This window comes from Oncorhynchus kisutch, linkage group LG1 (genome assembly GCF_002021735.2).
Source record: "Oncorhynchus kisutch isolate 150728-3 linkage group LG1, Okis_V2, whole genome shotgun sequence".
NCBI lineage: Eukaryota > Metazoa > Chordata > Actinopteri > Salmoniformes > Salmonidae > Oncorhynchus > Oncorhynchus kisutch.
Window position 1 is genome coordinate 12,172,595 of NC_034174.2, and position 21,672 is coordinate 12,194,266.

Here is a 21,672-nt window from a genome sequence, read left to right on the forward strand (position 1 = left end):
GTTATATAGGGGACTAAGTACACAACCCTGAGGGGCCCAGTGTTAAGGATCAGTGTGGCAGACGTGTTGTTGCCAACTCTTTCCACCTGGGGGCGGCCTGTCAGGAAGTCCAGGATCCAGTTGCAGAGGGAGGTGAGTTGTTTTTTGGGTATCTGTACTTTACTATTTATATTTTTGACTACTTTTACTTCACGACATTCCTAAAGAAAATAATATACTTTTTACTCCATACATTTCCCCTAACACCCAAAAGTACTCTTTACATTTTGAATGCTTAGCAGGACAGGGAAAATGTCTAATTCACACACTTAAGGAGAAAATCCCTGGTCATCCCTACTGCATCTGATCTGGTGGACTCACTAAACACAAATACTTTGTTTGTAAATTATGTCTGAGTGTTGGAGTCTGCCCCTGGTTATCCGTAAAAAAAAAAAAAAAGAAAATAATGCTGTCTGGTTTGGTTAATATAAGGAATTTGAAATGATTTATACTTTTACTTTTGATACTTAAGTATATTTGAGTAATTACATGTACTTTTGATACTACCAATTTTTTTTAACAACTTTTACTTAAATAGGATTTTACTGGGTGACTTTCACTTTACTTGAGTCATTTTCTAAGATAGCTTTACTTTTACTCAAGTATGACAATTTGGTACTTCTTCATGGCACTGTATATATGGGCCTACTTCTTTAGTTAATTTGAGAGATACTGGTATCTGCCACGCATAAATGCAATTATCTGAAATTTGGTCAAACATCATATAGGCCAGTGATGAAGCAATCAAATCAAACAGCATGCACCAGAGATTTAAATGGAAGTTTCTTTCTTTCTTTAAGAACTCTTTCCCTACACCTTTATACTGTCTCCTTCCTGATGCCTGCAGGGCAGGCTGCCTCCCTGCTGCTCCTTTGTCTCTACTTCCCTCAACTTAATGGCCTTGCTGAGGCTCAACTAATTCAGTCTGAAGGAGACAAATTAGTTCCTGCAGGGGCGTTTCTCAAACAATAAAATTGTCGCTAAGCAGAGATTATCTCTGTTTGCGTCCCAAATGACAGCCTATTCCATAGTGTGCTGCTTTTGACCAGAGCCCTATGTGCCGTGCCCTGAACAAAAGTAGTGCACTATATAGGGAAGGGGTATTCAACTCTGACCCTACGAGGTCTGGAGCCTGCTGGTTTTCTGTTCTACCTGATACTTAATTGCACCCACCTGGTGCTAAATCAGTCCATGATTAGAAGGGGAAAAAAATTGAAAAGCAATGGAACTGACTTCGAGGTCCAGAGTTGCGTTTGAGGGATATAGGGAACAGGGTGCCATTTGGGATGAACGCTTAGGGTGTTCATAGGCAACACAACACCCACTGCAAACTAAATTAATGACCTGACATTTCTTACCATGATAATTATATTTTTGGGGAAAAGAATGTCACCAATATTGCTGCCAGATGGTGAAAAGAACATGAATGCAAATGATGAACCACTTGCAAAGGTAGGCCTTTTTGTTTGTCAATGATCTGATCTGTTTATTAAAATGTGTACATACCCTAGACAAATTGACATTTACACAATATAATATATTAGACATATACCAGAGAGAGAGTGAGAGAGATCCCTAGAATAAAAGTACTGTAAATATTTTTGTGTCTTTGTTTTAGCATTAATCCTCCTCTTTGTCCTTAAGATCTGCAAAGGCTTTTTTCACCATGAGGAACTGTGACTCTCTGTGAGAACGTTTCAGCTTTGCCCTGCGGTTCTGGAACCAAATCTGTGGAGAACAGTGCATATAGAGCTCTTTAGAACAACCTTTGTGGTGTAAATAGTTTACCTTAAATGTATCAACTAAAACAATGTTTTTGTATGAGACTATCCAGTAATTACTCTGCGAACAACATTTTATTAGCATGTTGTTACTTTATAATTCCGTAATTGCATAGTTGAGTTCAGATGAATAAATAACAGTCCCTATTTCACTTCTGTATTCTATTACAACGCAATAAGTAATGTGCTACTTAATAACTATTCAACATCAATTTGAGTGCAACTACACATGTATAAGAACAACCTTAAGTGTTACTAGTTTATAATGCCTACCTGTATTCTGTCCTCCTCCAGTTGCAGTCTCTGTGCCAATTCTTCTCTGATGCCAATACCCGGGTAGGAGTTGATGAGGAATACACTCTCCAGGACCTCAATCTGCATGGAGCCCAAGAAGATATATCAATCATACAATCAAATTGTATTTTTGTTATTTTCACAAAAACATCTGTCACAAAGTGAATAACAGTAACTATCACAGCCCCCCCAAAATGTGAAAACATAGGCCTACAGGATATGTCACAGATGTAAATCAGAAATGCTTTTTAAAAGTTGATTTATAATATCTCTATCAATCAATATTTTGTTTGTGGAATGTTATGTCACTCACTACACATGGGACCTATATGCCATTGGGCACAGTTGTGTGTAAAATGTAGAGAAACACTCTTTTTACACCACTTCCACACAGAAGTGAGATTTTTATAGAAGGTATTAGCTGAACTTACGCAGCATGTTAGGAGAATTAACGTAGGATGTTAGGAGACTGATGTTAACGTTAGGGAAACGAGTTAGGGTTAAAGCGTCTGTCTCCATGCTTGCCATTCGAAAATGTTCAGAATAGATCGTGCATATATTAGGAAGGGATTTTGGTCTTCGTAGAGGTTTTTTTTCTCTCGAGGCAAGCCGAAGTTCGGAACCGAAGTCTATGCTCTTTCGTAGGTCATTGGTCAACAGTAGGGATTCTTCAATTAAGTGTTTGTTGTCATTCAATGATAGACGACTTGTTTTCATGCACATTTTTTTCACTTGAGAAATACTGCACCAAACATCGTAGTTTGATGTAAAATTGTGCGACTAAGATCTCTTCGGCAAAGACCGTCAAAAATGTATGAAAGAGTTCTCGAATGATCTTATTAACTAGATTCATTTTTAGTATTTTGAGGAAGTGTATACTGGCTACAGCGTCTCAAGATGGACAAACAGCACTATTGCCGCTTTTTATCGTTTTTCAGTGGTATATTAAGGGAGTATGCTAGGAGCCAGCCAAACCGAAGCATGCGGAAGCCTTTAGCGAAAATCGCTTTGTATCAAAGTGTCATGAAAAATGTGCCTAAGTGTATTTTTACCTGTGCACTACTGAATGCCGTCCGCGGCCTGCGCCCGATGTACCAATTCAATGTTCTCCTGTGGGACTCTGTAAAGTGTTTACAGTTGAGTTTATGTTCCTCTTCTTTTCTCTTAATCTCCGACGAAGACTTCGATGATCCTTTTACTGTAATGTGACTTCTCTGTTTGGTTGTTTCCAACTCTGAAATCCAGACAGAACCCAATATAACTCAACAGACAATGACAGCAGGTTTAGTCTACAAGGAAATCATGGCTACAATGTAAATAAATAATATTTGACCTGTCCATGGTCGATACAGCTTCAGGGACACATTGCGTAGTTCTTGCCTGTCCAAATCCAACCCAAGGATTCTGTCTATGGTGAAAACTGGCCGTGCGTCAACCTGCCTGATCTGGCAACTAACTGTAGATATAGCCATAGTGTCAACCAACTATCTTCTGGAAGCTGTCCGCTCAGGTTACGATTTTTAACGATTCTGGGATTTATATACGTCACTAAATAAAACCGGAGGTTCTTAAAATTTAGCATATGAATTGGAGACCCCTATTCGGATTTTGGGGGTTGCAAACAGACCAAGGAATAAAGGTATTATCTCTTTAGGCAAGTGATTCCGTTTCTAATCGTCTCACTTTAACGAAACACCAGTGCCATTATTTACATTAAAACTACCAAGGTTGAAAATCAAACCCATTCCCACTTTTAGCCTATATTGTCATTATGCGGGGCCAGTCAAGTAACCATTTTGTACATTTTTGACCATGGAAATATAAACGAATAACAATCCTCCAATACTATCAGGTTTAATCCTGATGAATGTTCCCTCTTCCTGCCGTTGTGATGCATATAGGACAGTGAATCATGTTGGGGCCAAACAAAAGCCGTCACAGCACCAGGTTGACATGTTGCTGGAAATCCGCGTGTAATCATTGTTCTTCCTCGATTCGACCGATTAAGAGCAGATTAGTGCTCGCTTTAGCGAACAGAACAACGGGAGCTTTAAACGAATAGCACACTTGTTTACTTTTCTCCCTGAATGGAATGGAGAGGATTCGGACACACGGGACGTCCTCAATGCGCACGGGCGCGCCCAATACTTTTGTTCAGACTATAAAAGTAGTCTGCTATTGTACGAAATAATATGCTTGTTTTTACAGTCACCCTTTAGTCTCGAGACACACACACACACACACACAACCTAGGAGTTCTAAAATAAGACAGCCTTGAATTAGTGTACCTTTATTGTTGAAAAGCTATTTAAGACTGCAATAGTAATCACTGAAGTATATAGAGTAAACATGATCCTATTTCCCCCTGCATCAATAATTAAAGTGCAGTTCCCCCTATTAACATCTAACAGTTCCTAACTACTTCTTTAAACACCTTTCCCCAAAATGATAATAAAGTAGACTCAACTTTCATTATCAGTAATATGTCAAATCAATTCCACTTTGTTGATATGATAGTTTTCCCTGCATCATGCCACTGCAACATGTGTTCACTATGAGTTGATAAGTGATAAACTTAGTCAGAGCTCAGCACAAACTTACATAGCAATGGGTTAAGGGTGAGGAACATTTCAGACAAACTGTTCAATAGTGCAGTGCATTTCTTTGTACAGAAATCTGAGAAAAACACAAACCATTTCAAAACTATCGATTTTAACAGACATAATGGGGAAAAAACAAAACAGTTCATAGATCCCATTTTTCCTTTTAAGAGTCAATGCCCTGATTTAGCACTTTGTATTATAGTGTTGTTCTTTGTTCCAACCAATGAGATGAATACATTACACCTCAGGCACAAGGTCTGTTGGGCTATGGCAAGTAGTCTGATCCATTGAACGAGAAACCATTATTGGTGTTTGGGGTTAAATGATTAGAGATCTAAATTCTCATCTTGAAACCAAACACACTCAAACGGTTAATTGAAAGGGTAAATATTCATTATAGACGGGGGAAAAAAGCGTGGCAATTAGGTATCTTGAATGATGGGATCCAAAGCACATGCGAGCGTGTTAGTTGAATGGAAGACAACATGTATATGGTTGACATAAACATGTATTTTATGTCATTACAGTATTAACATGTGCAATGTCTTCCTTCCCCAACAAATTAATACACTCTATAATCTCTATGTTTTCTAGTATACCAATGGTATTCAGTCACCATGATTATTAAAAATAAAATAAAAGCTTAAAAGCATTAATCATCTCCTTCTACATTTCCTCTGAATACAAGTACCAGTATATAATACATGATTTACATATGGAGGATGAGAAAGATCCGGAAGGATTCTTTGAGTGTTCAGTCATTCACACACATTTATTTCTCCTCTTCTTTTGTTTGTTTAGTGGGGTCTTAATCCATCTTTGTGTAATGTTAAAGTCTATTTGCAGTCCAACTCCTCTGTAAAACAATGTAGGAGCCAGAGAAAAGCCCAGAGGCTAAGCCAAGGCCCAGGGTTGAGGAGCCAAGGCCCAGGGTTGAGGAGCCAAGGCCCAGGGTTGAGGAGCCAAGGCCCAGGGTTGAGGAGCCAAGGCCCAGGGTTGAGGAGCCAAGGCCCAGGGTTGAGGAGCCAAGGCCCAGGGTTGAGGAGCCAAGGCCCAGGGTTGAGGAGCCAAGGCCCAGGGTTGAGGAGCCAAGGCCCAGGGTTGAGAAGCCAAGGAACCAACTCCCGCTCTAACTGTGCATTTTCACCGGATAGTACTTTGTAGTAAGACCTCGCCAAGCTTGTTCAGTTGTCTGTTCAGAAAAGAACATTGGCTCAACATAGGTGACTTTAACATTTATTTAACTAGGCAAGTCAATTAAGAACAAATTCTTATTTACAGTAACGGCCTACCCCGGCCAAACCCTAATCCGGAAGACGCTGGGACAATTGTGCCTTCCCTATGGACCAAAAATCACACAAACAATTGCTCAAAGTCTTCTCATGTCGTCTCCTTCCATTGAAGATGATCGATTTCCGGTAGTTTGATGGTCCAAAGTAGTATCTGATGAAAGCTCTTTCCCTTCCATTCTCTTAGGCATCCGACTCTCCCTTCTCCCGCCCCTCCTGTCCTGCATCACTGTCCTCTGATTGGCTTTTGCTCAGCACCAGGAACTGCCCATCAGCGCTAGGAGCAGGGGGGGTGGGGCGACTGGAGGCTGCGATTAAACGGCTCTGTTCCTCCAGGTCCTGTGGGTTCATTCAAATTAATTGACTCATCAATTAATCAATGAATCATTCAGTTTACTGTAACATGAGTGAACAAAGAGGGTAATACAGTTATGATTATAGACCAAACACTGATCAAGATAGACATTGATCTACAAGTCAACAAGAATAGGATAAGTACTATATTGTCAATTCTTTTGGTACGGCAATGTATTGATTTGCTGGGACACTGAAGCTACCTTTTCAATCTGTTTCTGTTTACTCAGCTCCTCCTGCTGTTTCTCCTTGGCCTTGTCCTGCTCCTCCTTCTTCTCTGTAGCTTTGCGATCCTGAATCAGCAAATTTTTTTGTCAAGGTCCCACATGAGTAGCTAAGATTCATCTTAAAATCTTAAATTAATTCCACTAAAACAGAGTCTCACATGTCTTACCATCTCTGAGTGGAAAGCGATCTGTTTGGCCAGCCCAACACTGTCACATATCTGAAAGGAGAACACCACAACATGCAATCAGAGATTAAAAAAAAGAAATTAACACAGGGAACAGTAGACACATGCAAATGTCTTCCTTTTGTCACAACATGAAAACTATAAACCGTTTTAACTGATAGTGCCATCACTATACAGACACAATATGCTTATTCCTAGAGTCAGGACTTGTTCCAAACCATGACTGACCAGGAAAAACTCCAGGCCCTAGTTATATCGTGTAACTACTGGCCCTACCAACACATGTTAGAACAAAGGCTACACAACAGAGCAGAACTTACCTTCTCCCCATCATTGTTGGACTCAAAGATATAGCAGACGGTGACAGGTCGTCCGTCCACCCTGCCTTCTGCAGTCTGCAGGACGAATCCAAACAGACGCTTGTTCTCCTGGTGGGACGAACACACCACCACACTGGAAAGAGGGAACTTGGGGAGGGGAGAATTAAAACAAGAAGTCATGTCTAATGTTGAGTGTAGACAGGTGTTGTGCCAGTGATGATTGATTTCAACTACCAGTAATGCTACTGAGGAAATTATATAATTGACTATCAGTGAATAGAATGACAAACAGAAACATGTTCTAGTGGAGGTAGTGTGAGTTGGAGGACCTACCCTCAGCCGTGTGACTTGTGTCTGAGGATCGATGAGCCTGAAAACCACAAAACATCACACACAGGCAAATTTATTGACTGTAAGAGCATGCTGTTAATTATGTCACACATAAAATTAAAAAAACAACACATGCACATTACTCAAAGAGAATATGTCTCACTTGAGGCAGTCGCAGGTGACCAGCAGGTGAGACTCAGTCATCCTGAAGATGTTATGTATGGCCCTGGATGCTAGGATCTGTCTCATGGTCTCATAGATGACGTCAGAGCTGTCGGCATTCTTCACCTCCATAGAACCCAGGAAACGCACAATGAACAGCTGGTGCAGGATGGAGTCTGGATGGACACACAGAGAGAGAGAGGGGGGGGGGGGGGGTGACACACACAGCAAGACAGACCTTACACAGACAGAAAGAGAGGGGGAGGGGGGTGACACACACAGACAATGGCATGCGCACAGACACACAGCAAGACAGACCTGACACAGACAGACAGACTGACCAGACAAGAGACACTACCTTCACTCTCCTCAGGTGGAGTGTCTCCTGATTCACCAAACGGGTTGGTCCTTCTTTCAGAAACGGGGAGAAAAGAAACACAAAAATATGAATTAATATGACTGTTTTCGTTTCAATATAGCACGAGGGGTGCAACCTTCTGCAATTGCATTTTTATTATTGAAATGTGATATGAAACGAGGCAACGGGGTGCTTTAGGACCATGTGGATGCCTCCGAGCGGTAGGTTATGCCGTTTGGAGTGTTTATTCAACTGTATAATTAAAATAAATAACTAATCTCCCCCCACTTCTAAAACCAAAGTTTCGCCCCCTAACTTCAACATATACCAAGGTCTCGTCCCGCCTATACACCGTTTGGGAAACCCTGGTTAGTTAGTACCAACCTGCCCTGTCCCGCAGCCTTGGCCTGGCCTGCGTACTCCTCGCTGACTGGAGAGATGATGTCAAACTGGATGGGCGTGTCAGGAGCCACCAGGGCGTCCAATGAGAGGACAGAGAGGGCCGGTGAGGCCGTCTCAGAGCCCACTGAGCTCACACTGCTGGTCCGCGCTGCCCGGGACCGCCCTTGTCTATACAGGAGAGACGGACGTCAGAGAGAGATGGAGGTCAGAGAGGTTAGAGAGATGGAGGTTAGAGAGTTGGACAGAATGCAATATCATGACACCTCTAACTAGAGCAGGGTTTGTCTTAATTTAACTTACTACAGTAGGGTTTACCTTGGTTAGTCTTGATTATTTAACCACTTTATAGGCTAGAGTAGTTATCGGCTATACACTACCAAGGCCCAGAGTGTTCCATGGTCAGGAAAAACTCCTGGCTCTAATAATAATGAAGTCTCTATGATTCAGAAACGCACGTGGTCGGCCGCATACTCTCATGCCTCTGCTGGAAGGAGGGAGACGGTGTCACAGCCTCAAGAGCTGATTGGTTCACTCTGGCTGCAATTTCCTGCCAAAAGAAAGAGGGCATTTCAGCAATGGGGAAATGTGCTTGACAACAGCTTGGTAACAAAGGGAGGTGGGAGATGAGACTCACATCACAGACATCCAGCATTGTCTGGGGGCATATCACACCATAGGGCTCACAGCTCTAATTATACATGACAGATTGAATGATGATGATGTAAGAGTAGGGTTTTCCAGTGATTGCCGGCTACTCACCTCTGGGTTCTCACTCAGATATATCCTCTTTGAGATGTTGTTTATAGTTGCAATCCACTGAAGGAGGAGAGAAGCACAGGACAGCGTTATTAGGAGATGCGCGAATTCCATGTCTGTGCTGTATTTATACAATACAAAAATAAGATGTACAATATATTATGACTAAAACTGTTGTCTCACCTCTTCACAGTCCTTTCTGCTATCTGCCTGCAATATGACCACCCTGAAACAAAGACAAAGCACCTCAGTAACTTCAGTGAAAATAGTTACTAAGTTCTAAAGGTTCATAATCAAATCAAAATGTATTTGTCACATGCCCCGAATACAAACAGGTGTAGACCAAAACAGGATGCTCTCGATGGTGCAGCTGTAGAACTTTGAGGATCTGGGGACCCATGCCAAAAATTCAGTCTCAGGAAAAGGTGTTGTCGTGCCCTCTTCACAACGTTCTTGGTGTGTTTGGACCATGATAGTTTGTTGGTGATGTGGACACCAAGGCACTTTTGATGTGAATGGGGACGTGTTTGGCCCTCCTTTTCCTGTAGTCCACGATCATCTCCTTAGTATTGCTCACATTGAGTGAGAGGTTGATGTCCTGGAAACCACACTGCCAGGTCTCTGACCTCCTCCCTATAGGCTCTATTGTTGTCAGTGTTCAGGTCTCCCACGGTTGTGTCGTCAAACTTAATGATGGTGTTGGAGTCGTGCTTGGCCACGCAGTCGTGGGTGAACAGGGAGTACAGGAGGGGACTAAGCACGCACCCATGAGGGGGACCCCATGTTGAGGACCAGCGTGGCAGATGTGTTGTTGCCTACCCTTACCAACTGTGGGCGGCCCGTCAGGAAGTCCAGGATCCAGTTGCATAGGGATGTGTTTAGTCCCAGGGACACCTGAGGTTAGTGATGAGCTTTGAGGGCACTATGATGTTGAAAGGCTGAGCTGTAGTCAATGAACAGTATTCTCACATAAGTGTTCCTTTTTTCCCCAGAAGGAAAAGGGCAGTGTGGAGTGCGATTGAGATGGCGTCATCTGTGGATCTATTGGGGTGGTATGCGAATTGGAGTGAGTCTAGGGTTTCTGGGATGATGGTGTTGATGTGAGCCATGACCAGCCTTTCAAAGGAGTAGTAGACATTTAGGCAGGTTACCTTCACTTTTTTGGGCACAGGGACTATAGTGGTCTGCTTGAAACATGTAGGTATTACAGACTCAGACAGAGAGAGGTTGAAAATGTCAGTGAAGACACATGCCAGTTGGTCTGCGCATGCTCTGAGTACATGTCCTGCTAATCGCGGCCTTGTGAATGTTGACCTGTTTAAAAGGTATTGCTCACGTCGGCATTTAGCCCATCTGGTAGGGTCGTGTCACTGGGGCAGCTCGCGACTGGGTTTCCATTTGTAGTCCGTAATAGTTTGCAAGCCCAGTCACATTCGACGAGCATCAAAGCCGGTGTAGTATGATTCAATCTTAGTCCTGTACTGACGCTGGCCTGTTTGATGGTTCGTCTGAAGGCATAGCAAGATTTCTTAAAAGTGTCCGGATTAGTCTCCGGCTCCTTGAAAGTGTCAGCTCTAGCCTTTAGCTCGGTGCGGAGGTTGCCTGTAATCCATGGCTTCTGGTTGGGATATGTACGTACGGTCACTGTGGGAACGACGTCGTCAATGCACTTAATCAATTAATAGTTGTATTTATTATGAATCCCCATTAGCTGCTGCCAAAGCAGCAGCTACTCTTCCTGGGGTCCAGCAAAATTAAGGCAGTTTATACAATTTTAAAACATTACAATACATTCACAACACACTGTGTGCCCTCAGGCCCCTACTCCACCACTACCACATATCTACAGTACTAAATCCATATGTATGTATAGTGAGTATGTTATTGTGTGTGTGTGTGTGTGTGTATGCATATGTCTGTGCCAATGTTTGTGCTGCTTCACAGTCCCCGCTGTTCCATAAGGTGTTTTTTAAATCTTTAAAAAAAAATCTAATTTTACTGCTTGCGTCAGTTTTCTTGATGTGGAATAGAGTTCCATGTAGTCATGGCTCTATGTAGTACTGTGTGCCTCCCATAGTCTGTTCTGGACTTGTGGACTGTGAAGAGATCTCTTGTGGCATGTCTTGTGGGGTATGCATGGGTGTCCGAGCTGTGTGCCAGTAGTTTAGACAGACAGCTTGGTGCATTCAACATGTCAATACCTTTTATAAATAAAAGTAGTGATGAAGTCAATCTCTCCTCCACTTTCAGCCAGGAGAGATTGACATGCATATTATTAATATTAGCTCTATGTGTACATCCAAGGGCCGTGCTGCCCTGTTCTGATCCAATTGCAATTTTCCTATGTCCTTTTTTGTGGCACCTGACCACACGGCTGAACACTAGTCAAGGTGCAACAAAACTAGGGCCTGTAAGACCTGCCTTGTTGATAGTGTTTTTAAGAAGGCAGAGCAGCGCTTTATTTATTATAAACAGACTTCTCCCCATCTTAGTTACTACTGCAGCAATAAGTTTAATAATATACTCCTCAAAGCCATTGGATGAATCCCAGAACATATTCCAGTCTGTGTTTGCAAAACAGTCCTGTAGTGTAGCATCCGCATCATCTGACCACTTCCGTATTGAGCGAGTCACTGGTACTTCCTGCTTTAGTGTTTGCTTGTTAGCAGGAATCAGGATATACATTATGGTCAGATTTTCCAAATGGAGGGTGAGGGAGAGCTTTGTACATGTCTCTGTGTGTGGAGTAAAGGTGGTCTATAGTTTTTCCCCCTCTGGTTGCAAATGTGACATGCTGGTAGAAATTAGGTAAAAATTGATTTAAGTTTGCCTGCATTAAAGTCCTCGGCCACTAGGAGCGCCGCTTCTGGATGAGCATTTTCTTGTTTGCTTATGGCCTTATACAGCTTGTTGAGTGCGGTCTTATTACCAGCATCGGTTTGTGGTGGTATATAGACGGCTGTGAAAAATATAGATGAAGTCTCTTGGTAGACAGTGTAGTCTATAGCTTATCATGAGGTACTCTACCTTAGGCGAGCAATACTTTGAGACTACCTCAATATTAGACATCGCGCACCAGCTGTTATTGACAAATAGACAGACACCCCCACTCCTCGTCTTACCGGACGTAGCTGTTCTGTCCTGCTGATACACGGAAAACCCAGCCAACTGTATATTATCTGTGTCATCATTCAGCCACGACTCGTGAAACATAAGATATTACAGTTAATGTCCCGTTGGTAGGATAGTCTCGAACGGAGGTCATCCAGTTTATTCTCCCGTGATTGCACTTTGGCCAAAATAACAGATGGTAGAGGCGTGTTACCCACTCACTGACGTATTCTTACAAGGCACCCTGATCTGTACGAACGGAGGTCATCCAGTTTATTCTCCCCTGATCGGTACCCGCTGTATTTCCATCTTTTCCTCATGCGAATGACGGGGATTTGGCCTGTCCGGGAGCAACATTATATCCTATGCGTCAGATTTATTAAAGAAAAAAATCCAGTTTATCCAGTTTGAGGGGAGTAAATCGCTGTTCTGATATCCAGAAGCTATTTTCGGTCATAAGAGGCAGAAACATTACGTACAAAATAAGTTACAAATTAGAAGAAAAAAACCCACAAAATAGCACAATTGGTTAGAAGCAAAACGGCAGCCATCCACACCGGCGCCATTCTTCTTCATAAGCTGGTATTACTGGTTTCTAAAGCTTTAATATGTAGTCATTTACTTCTTGCCGTCAAAGGATGTGATCTGGAAGCAGAAGCGTCGGTCTTCACAGTCCACGGCCATGACAGAGCAATTATCGATGTCCATGACCAGACCCCCAGCTACATGCCCTCGTGCCTGGCCCATCAGGTTCCCTCCCTGGGTGAAGAAGTACTGCCGCTCCCAGGAGGAAGACACTAGGCTTGTTTTACTAGGCGGTCACATTCAGAAGAGAAAAAGGAAAAGAATGGTTAAAACGTGTTCTGGTGCAGGTGACTGCCTTTTGGGCCCAAACTAACATCAACGTTTTACACTACAAATTAATAGGACCAATATATATATATATTTTTTTTTTTATCAAGCAAGCGTTATGAACATCTTCAATAAGCTGTGGCCAGAGACAAAACTGCTGTCCTACCATAGCTTGATATGGACTAACTTGAGTGGATTGATTTGAATGTATACATTTGTTGAGGTAGCCATTGCCAGGCTTGTGTGTGTGTCTGGTGTGGGACAGTGCTGTCTTACTTTCGTCTGTAGAGGTAGCCGGCCTTGCGTGTGAGGTTGCGGTTGACAGGAACCTGGCTAGGGTCGGGGTCTGGCATGTAGAGGAGGTCACTGGCCTGCTCCAAGTCCTGGATGGTCTGTTGCATTATATCTACCTCACCATCCATCTCCCTGCGGACACTGGACACAACCACACACGCCCAGCCTTAAACACACTGCATGCAATGTGGCAATAATTCCATTTGGCCTAACAGAAGGCAATATGGAGCTACCACCATTGCTTACAACTATCCAATCTTCTCAAGATCTCTACAAATTCCTAGAGTCTAGGAGATTCAGTTTGAAGCTTACTTCTGAACGCTGGTTCCTATGTTGGTGAGGAAATCTTCCCACTGCTGGGTGAGGTTCTCTGATCCCAGCTTGAAAAAGCTGATCTGAGAGATATAGACATGCTGATCAGAACATATACTGGAGACAGAGGAGAGAAAGAAGGTGTAAGAGAGAGAGACGGAAGGGAGGAGGACGTAAGGTTGTTGTACAGTACCTGTGCCTGCATATACCCCAGCAGCGGCTCCAGAATGGCAATCTTCTTCTTGTACTGCAGAGTGTTGAGGGCTGTGAAGTAGTGCATCATGGTCTGGTGCTGCTTCTTCCTGGAGGTATACACATCCTCCATCACCTCGCCCTTCACCTGGAGAGAAGACACGCACACAAAATGTCAGGTTTAATTTGGTGAGACAGTTATTGTTACAACAAGGTAATCTTATAATAATGAACTTCTCCAAAAATAATATTATGTTTCCAAAAACAAACCCTGTACCTTCTCGTTGTCCCTCCTTTTAGAGAGACGGCTGTATCGGTTGATGGCCATGTCATGATCTGTAGACAGAAACATGTCATGAGTGGTTATTACAATTACAACATGGGCTCATGAAATCATACCATGTCACAACAATAATTTGTTTTCATGTTTTACTGAGTAGCTCACACTCACCATCACTGGCAATCTGGAACACTTCCTTCAGAGTCAGTATCTCTGTAGGGGAGAGAAAGATGGTTAACATTTCAACTATCTGTTCACATTCTGCCACTAGTCAACTTTACAAAGTGGCAGACGTTGGTCTAGGCTAGCGATAGTGCAGCACAGCCACCTTCAGACTCCTATTAAGTTATATTTATTTAATAGGATTTTATATGTCATTCTATGCCCTTGTCATCCCTGTGATTGGTCTCCAGCGCTCAAATGTATGTCTCTATATAAAGAGTAAAAAAATTTAAAAAAAGAAAAAAAAAAGGGTATGGAATTTAGAGTCTTACCTCTTAAGTCCCTCTCCTTAAACTGGGTGATAGGGAACATCATGGCGTCAGCCAGCTGAGTGGAGAGGACTGCATGACAGGAACTCAACTGTGGGAGTGAAGAAAGGCCAGTTACATTATGGCATCTCCTCAGGGAAATGTCTCTCATCACAGAGGAGAGGTGGGGGAGCCTAGCAAGAAGGAAGAGAGAGGTAAATACAGAATGAAGGAAGGGAGGGGTTTAAATTAAGATTGAAAGACAATGTAAGAGTGAAGGATCAGAGAATTTTTTATTTTTTTTTAAACATTTATTTAACTAGGCAAGTCAGTTTAGAACAAATTCTTATTTTAGGAACAGTGGGTTAACTGCTTGTTCAGGGGCAGAACGACAGATTTGTACCTTGTCAGCTCGGGGATTTAAACTTGCAACCTTCCGGTTACTAGTCCAACGCTCTAACCACTAGGCTACCCTGCCGCCCCAAGGTTAAGACGAGAGATGGAAGAGGTTATTAAGATGGACAGAAAGAAGGAAGAAGTTAAAGTGCAGTATGAGAGTGTTTATAGTGTAATTAAAGAAGGTAAAGGTTAAGACAATGTAATCCTATGTGAGCAGCAGCGTGCCACAGTGAGGAGGAGGATGAGGGCAGAGCAGCAGTTCTCACCTCGTCTATGACTTTGGCAAAATGCTGCAGGGTGGAGCTCATGACCTCGTCGTCGCTGCAAAGAGGAAAGCGCTGCAAAGACAGGCCAAAGTCCTAATGCATTTTCCATTTATATTTTAGTTGTTTGACAGACTCTCTTATCCAGAGGGACCTACAATCAGAGCATTCAACTAATGTTTTAAACAAACGGGTTTCTTAGAAGATGCATGAGAAAAAGAAATGCAAGCATTTGTCAGCTCTGGAAGAAAATTGACTAGGCCCTAGTTTCTTGCCTGGTCAGGTCACATTATAAAACAAAACTCTGGGCCTTAATGATAATACCATAATTGACAAGGTGTTTTTATGTTTCACCTGGTCCTAGTAGTGCATTAACGTGCCATAGAAAACACAACGGACAGTTCAAAGGGAAATCCATCACCACCAATACCTCTATCATGCATGCAACATGTTGACATAGTGAGAACATACCTGTTTCTCATACTCCTTCAGAAGTTTGGAGGTGAGATGGGTGGCAGCACTCAACTCATTCTGAAAAGGAGAAAAGCAAATGTAGTTTTACTTAACCGACAGTAGGAGCAACTACTTGTTATTGTGTGCGTTTGTCTGCTTGGCCTTAACTGCATATGAGGAGGTCTGGAAAATGTCTTATTTGTTAAAAAAAATTGAATAGTACAAATACAGTCCATTCGGAAAGTATTTCAGACCCCTTGACTTTTTCCACATTTTGTTACGTTACAGTCTTGTTCTAAAATTAAATTATTTATCCTCAATCTATGCACAATACCCCATAACAACAAAGCAAAAAGTATTTTTTCCCCAAATGTATTAAAAATAACTGAAATACCAGATTTACATAAGTATTCAGACCATTTACTCAGTACTTTGTTGAAGCACCTTTGGCAGCGATTACAGCCGAGTCTTCTTGGGTATGACGCTACCAGCTTGGTGCAACTGTATTTGGGGAGTTTCTCCAATTCTTCTCTGCAGATCCTCTCCAGCTCTGGCAGGTTGGATGGAGAGCATCGCTGCACAGCTATTTTCATGTCTCGCCAGAGAAATTAGATCGGGTTCAAGTCTGGTCTCTGGGAGGGCCACTCAAAGACATTCAGAGACTTGTCCCGAAGCCACTCCTGCATTGTCTTGGCTGTGTGCTTAGGGTCGTTGACCTGTTGGAAGGTGAACCTTTGCACCAGTCTGAGGTCCTGAGCGCTCAGAGCAGGATTTCATCAAGGATCTCTCTGTACTTTGCTCCGTTCATCTTTCCCTCGATCCTAACTAGTCTCCCAGCCGCTGAAAACAATGCCCGCATGATGCTGCCACCACCATACTTCACCGTACAGATGGTGCCAGGTTTCCTCCAGACATGACACTAGGTACGCAGGCCAAAGAGTTCAATCTTGGTTACATCAGACCAGATAATCTTGTCTCTCATGGTCTGAGACCTTTAAGGCAAACTGTCATGGGCCTTTAACTTAGGAGTGGCTTCCGTCTGGCCACCCTACCATAAAGGCCTGATTGGTGGAGTGCTGCAGAGATGGTTGTCCTTCTGGAGCGTTCCCCCATCTCCACAGAGGAACTCTGGAGCCCTGTCAGAGTGACCATCGGGTTCTTGGTAACCTCCCTGACCAAGGCCCTTCTCCCACGATTGCTCAGTTTGGTTGAGCGGCCAGCTCTAGGAAAAGTCTTGGTGATTTCAAACTTCTTTCATTTAAGAATGATGAAGACCCCTGCGTTCTTGGGGATGTTCAATGCTGCAACATTTTTTTTGTACCCTTCCCCAGATCTGTGCCTCGACACAATCCTGTCTCGGAACTCCACGAACTCTCTATATATACACACAGTGCCTTCAGAAAGTATTCACACCCCTTGTCTTTCTCCACATTTTGTTGAGTTATAGCCTGTCAAACACAGAATCAACCACAAAGACCAGGTTTTGAATGGTGAAGTTACTAATTGCACTTTGGATGGCGTATCAATACACACAGTCACTACAAAGATTTCACCATGAGGCCAATGGCAACATTAAACAGTTAGAGTTCATTAGCTGTGAAAACTGAGGATGGATCAACAACACTGTAGTTACTCCACAATGCAAACCTAAATGACAGAGTGAAAAGAAGGAAGCCTGTCAGAATACAAATATTTCAAAACATGCATCCTGTTTGCAATAAGGCACTAAAGTAACACCGCAAAAAATGTTGCAAAGAAATGAACTATGTCCTAAATACAAAGTGCTATGTTTGGGGCAAATCCAACACAACACATCCCCGAGTACCACTCTTTATGTCATGGGTATGCTCGTCTTTGCTAAGGACTAGGGAGTTTTTTTTAATGAAAAGAAACAGAATAGAGCAAAGCACAGGCAAAATCCTTCAGGAAAACCTGGTTCAGTCTGCTTTCCAACAGACACAGGGAGACAAATTCCTCTTTCAGCAGGACAATAACCTAAAACACAAGGCCAAATATACACCGGAGTTACTTACCAAAACGACATTGAATGATCCTGATTGGCCTAGTTACAGTTTTGACTTAAATCTACTTGAAAACCTAAGGCAAGACTTGAAAATGGCTGTCAAACACTGATCAACAACCAACATGACAGAGCTGGAAGACTCAGACAGACTCGAAGTTGTAATTGCTGCCAAAGGTGATTCTAACATGTACACTCAGGGTGTGAAAACGTATGTAAATTAGATATCTGTATTTAATGTTCAATACATTTGCAAACATTTCTAAAAACATGTTTTCACTTTGTCATTATGGGATCTTTTATGTAGACGGGTAAGATAAAAAATAGTTTAAAAAAAAATCCATTTTGAATTCAGGCTGTAACAATAAAATGTGGAATAAGCCAAAGGGTATGAATACTTTCTGAATGCACGGTATTTTGTACAGACAATAAAGAAAATCAATTATGGGTCTACATCTTAATATTGCTCCCAGCATTGATCAAAGGCTAAGAATGTTTATATTATTGATCTGACTGTGTTCCAATTGTGCCTGCCTCTTTGCCAACGAGTAGAATCATGAACAGGGGTTTATTCATTATGTTCGCCAACGACTTCTGGATTTGCCTTTTTGGCAGCACATTCACTACCCTTTCACAGCACAGGCCAGGGGCCTGAGACGTGATATGAACTCCCCGCCTCACATTCGGCTCAATAAGGCAACTTGAGACGCTGCTGATAGTATGCTTGCGAGATACTGGACAAAAGGCAGTTTTAAAACCATCCTGCGATTAATACTGTTTACAGACATCCCCAAAACCAATTCTCAGAGGATGAGTGCACAACTGGTAAATAGTCGCTTATAAATATGTCAGTGAGTCAGGTGGCTAGCTGCCAGCAGAGACATATTGCAATAATGTTGAAGGGCTCTGGCTAGTATTCCTTAGCCAGCTAGAAGAATGAAGAAGCCAAAGCGAACATTAAACAGAGCCTCTCTCAGCAGGAGCAAAAAATACACTACTAAGTTCTCATAATAACATTGCTCTACAGAGAATAGGCTACCGAGACAGACAGTGATGCAGGGCCCAGTAGTGAAGCAGACTGCAATGCATGCAGAAGGGAGGGAGCAGAGGAACAGAGCCCCATATGGGTCCCATGAGAAAATCTGTACTAATCTTATCAAACAAATTAGAGGGGAAAAAACATACGTTTCAATATAGGAACATCTCTACGTGGCTTATGTTCCCTAAAGGCCGACATCAAAATACAACATGCAATCAACATGCAAACACAGTTCTGAAAAGGTCGTACGTTTTTGTTTTCGTTTCCAATGTTACGTGTCAGTGTGAATCCTTTCTCATATTTCCCCCCTTTCAGGGGTATGACGTTAACAATTGTATAGCTAATAGGCTCTGTGTTTGTAGATGGACTGAGGTGAATGAAACTACAGCAGCCAAGGTGATAATGGCTAGGGGCATTTTTGTTTGTTTTTGCTGTTCCCCAAATAGCATTTAAAAAATATTTTGGTAGAAATGCAGCAAATGAGCTTCAACTTTCAAAAATGTCAGGACCTCACCAAAACCCTGGTTACAGCCCTGTTTGTATGAGTGTGCTTGCTTGTTTAAAAAAAAAAAAAAGCCTGCACACTAACTGGCATGAACTTATCCCAGGGCTCATTGCTCACTTGTGCATCGTAGATTCTGTTCATGGCCTGGAAGAGCTTCTGGGAGTAGTTGGATATTGCAGCCGCATCCTCCTCGAACACACCGAGCAGGGAGCGCGTCTGGCAACAGGGAGAGAAAGACAGTAGATGAAGGAACCACTCATCTAAGGAAAAATTCAGGTTAGGCCTACCAGAAAGAGGAAGCTTAGATGGCACACTTATGTCACCGTTGTGCAAGGCTAATCTGGTCCCAGATCTGTGGCTTTAGCCAATCCATCTGACTATTGTGTTCATCCCACACATCAGAGGTGGCCTCCTGGAGAGCGACCCTTCATCAAGATTATGTTTAGCTGAATCAGGAGTGTACTGTGTAGGTTGCATAGGGCAGGATAATGAAGAATGCATGTCCAGTAGCTATCCAGGAGGCGGGGTAGCTGGGCGCCACCACTGCCATACTGTACAGCTACATGTCATGCCCCAGACGCCTCAGACTAGGTCAGGGACATGTCATGTCTGTGGGTGCAAGCTAGTGATCAACACTCTGGAACTGGTCTCACCGGTATATGTTGCTGCATTCTGTCGGGAGAGAGCCTCAGCCATAGAAATAGAATGACTAGAATGGATTGGAATATAATTAAATGGTATTTTCTATTGCCTCAGTCCCCTGACACTGCTGGACAAGCCTGTTCTGCAACAGACAGTAATGATTCTTATGACTACTGGACATGCAAGCAGTTGTTGGTTACTGTATCTAGGCTATATACCGTAGCTGAAAGAGGGTTTCATTAATGCCAACAAATACAAAACTAGGTCTAAAGAACATTTAACATTCACTGTACAAGTGCAGCTCTCATAGACAAGCCAAATACCAATTATAAAAAGGCCTAGCTATGGTCAGACAGCCAACCCATCAAAATCCAGTGGTGTGCAGCTAGGGAAGTAGCTAGCCAATAACCTCTTCTCTATATTCTGGGGAAGTAGCGGTGTTTACTCAACTCTACGATAGGGAGGAAGTGGTGCACCCAGCTAGCCAGCTGGAGCCAGGACGGTCACGTAGTTTGACCGACTAATTTGTGTGTTCAATATCATCAACAACATGGCATTGTCTCAATAGAAATCCATTATCTAGTTACTTTTATCAGGTGGTGCAAAGGCCGATAATGCAAAAATAGCTACTACCATTGACAGCTGGCCAAATATCATGAAGCAGTTTCGCTCGTTTGCCTGGGGACCAGACATATTTTATCTGAAGAGGCCACCTATCACCTTCTGACAGCTCTTTATTTGACGCTTGCTCGAGCGAGCTAACATGGCTGGCTAGCATTCGCTGGGCTCTTGCACACCACAAAGACAACAGGGAGCTACAGAGCATAGTTTGAGATTACCTGCGGACTGTCCTCGAATGTCTCCTCGATCGGTAATGTATCTATTCCAGGCATGGCTATAGCTAGCTATTTCAATTCGTACGAATAGGAACTGTAATCGGTCAATAATAAATGAAATAGCTAGCCTATCACTCCCACTGAATGTTTTCCCTTCAGATCAACCTCCACACACATATCATCCTACATGCGGATATCCCGCCTTTAGAACGATTATGATTGGATAAAGTTTTTCTCGACAGATTTCATTGGTTCCTTTGTGCTATGCAATGAAATACATTTTGGCTCAATTTAACCGTTGTCCATAAACGATTACCAGTCTGTTTTCAGAGCCAAAAATGGCACCACCCCCTGGGCGGTTACGAAGGTGGGTGGCTATGTCTGAACAGTTTTGGATGACTTTCTTCCATCTATCTTGTTTCCATGGTTAGGATTATGTTTTTTGTTGCAATTTGCAACCAAACAACAGCACAGGTTTAGGCAAAACTTTTTTTTAAACATTAAGAACACCTTCCTAATATTGAGTTACACCACCACCTTCAATTAGTCTGGGCATGGGCTCGACAAGGTGTCGAAAGCATTCTGCAGGGATGCTGGCCCATGTTGACTCCAATTCTTCCCATAGTTATGTCAAGATGGCTGGATGTCCTTTGGGTGGTGGACCATTCTTGATACACACAGGAAAGTGCTGAGTGTGAAAAACCCAGCAGCGTTGCAGTTCCTGACACAAATGGGTGCACCTGTCACCTACTGCCATACCTCCCTTTCAAAGGCACTTAAATATTTTGTCTTGCCCATTCACCCTCTGAACGGCACACAATCCATGTCTCAATTGTCTCAAAGCGTAAAAATAATTATTTAACCTGTCTCCTCACCTTCATCTACCCTGATTGAAGTGGATTTA

The 21,672-nt window shown here is 42.7% G+C and overlaps 2 protein-coding genes and 1 long non-coding RNA gene across 6 annotated transcripts; 1 reads left to right on the forward strand and 2 right to left on the reverse strand.

The window, feature by feature from the left end:
* The first annotated feature begins 1,399 nt into the window (after nt 1–1,399).
* LOC109899526 (uncharacterized) lies at nt 1,400–2,396 on the forward strand. Its single transcript, XR_002256489.2, has 2 exons — nt 1,400–1,491; nt 2,115–2,396. It is a non-coding gene; the product is annotated as an uncharacterized LOC109899526 (long non-coding RNA).
* Nucleotides 1,452–4,134, reverse strand: LOC109899519 (homeobox protein ANF-1). The gene is made up of 4 exons (XM_020494838.2): nt 3,448–4,134; nt 3,167–3,348; nt 2,094–2,195; nt 1,452–1,767 (listed from the first exon to the last, which is right to left on the reverse strand). Exons 1-4 carry the CDS (start codon nt 3,584–3,586, stop codon nt 1,660–1,662), a joined length of 531 nt encoding a protein of 176 aa, XP_020350427.1. The 5' UTR covers nt 3,587–4,134; the 3' UTR covers nt 1,452–1,659.
* Nucleotides 4,135–4,388: 254 nt separating this feature from the next.
* LOC109899483 (DCC-interacting protein 13-alpha) lies at nt 4,389–21,047 on the reverse strand. Of its 4 annotated transcripts, none has more exons than XM_020494774.2 (22): nt 20,772–21,047; nt 19,408–19,506; nt 15,745–15,804; nt 15,277–15,348; nt 14,636–14,723; nt 14,313–14,354; nt 14,139–14,197; nt 13,863–14,009; nt 13,670–13,752; nt 13,340–13,498; nt 12,834–13,022; nt 9,284–9,326; nt 9,104–9,160; nt 8,800–8,891; nt 8,327–8,512; nt 7,943–7,992; nt 7,586–7,760; nt 7,426–7,462; nt 7,093–7,239; nt 6,755–6,805; nt 6,564–6,653; nt 4,389–6,345 (listed from the first exon to the last, which is right to left on the reverse strand). In XM_020494774.2, the coding sequence occupies exons 1-22, from the start codon at nt 20,823–20,825 to the stop codon at nt 6,190–6,192; spliced, it is 2,136 nt and encodes a 711-aa protein (XP_020350363.1). In that variant the 5' UTR covers nt 20,826–21,047; the 3' UTR covers nt 4,389–6,189. The 4 variants fall into 4 exon arrangements, with proteins under 4 accessions (XP_020350363.1, XP_031684652.1, XP_020350353.1 ...); XM_031828792.1 differs by having other exon boundaries at nt 4,389–6,402; XM_020494764.2 differs by having other exon boundaries at nt 7,943–7,995.
* Nucleotides 21,048–21,672: the final 625 nt, after the last annotated feature.

Bases quoted from the DNA above. Each gene is read 5' to 3' on its own strand.
- LOC109899519 (XM_020494838.2), bottom strand. From the start codon at position 3,586: ATGGCTATATCTACAGTTAGTTGCCAGATCAGGCAGGTTGACGCACGG. The intron at 3,349-3,447 runs GTCAAATATTAT...TCTGGATTTCAG, and splicing joins GCTGTATCGACCATGGACAG to AGTTGGAAACAACCAAACAG. The intron at 1,768-2,093 runs GTAGGCATTATA...TGTTCTCCACAG, and splicing joins TGGAGGAGGACAGAATACAG to ATTTGGTTCCAGAACCGCAG.
- LOC109899483 (XM_020494764.2), bottom strand. From the start codon at position 20,825: ATGCCTGGAATAGATACATTACCGATCGAGGAGACATTCGAGGACAGT. The intron at 13,499-13,669 runs GTAAGCTTCAAA...GGTTGTGTCCAG, and splicing joins ATAGGAACCAGCGTTCAGAA to TGTCCGCAGGGAGATGGATG. The intron at 8,513-8,799 runs GTGCGTTTCTGA...TCTCCTGTATAG, and splicing joins GAGAGTATGCGGCCGACCAC to ACAAGGGCGGTCCCGGGCAG.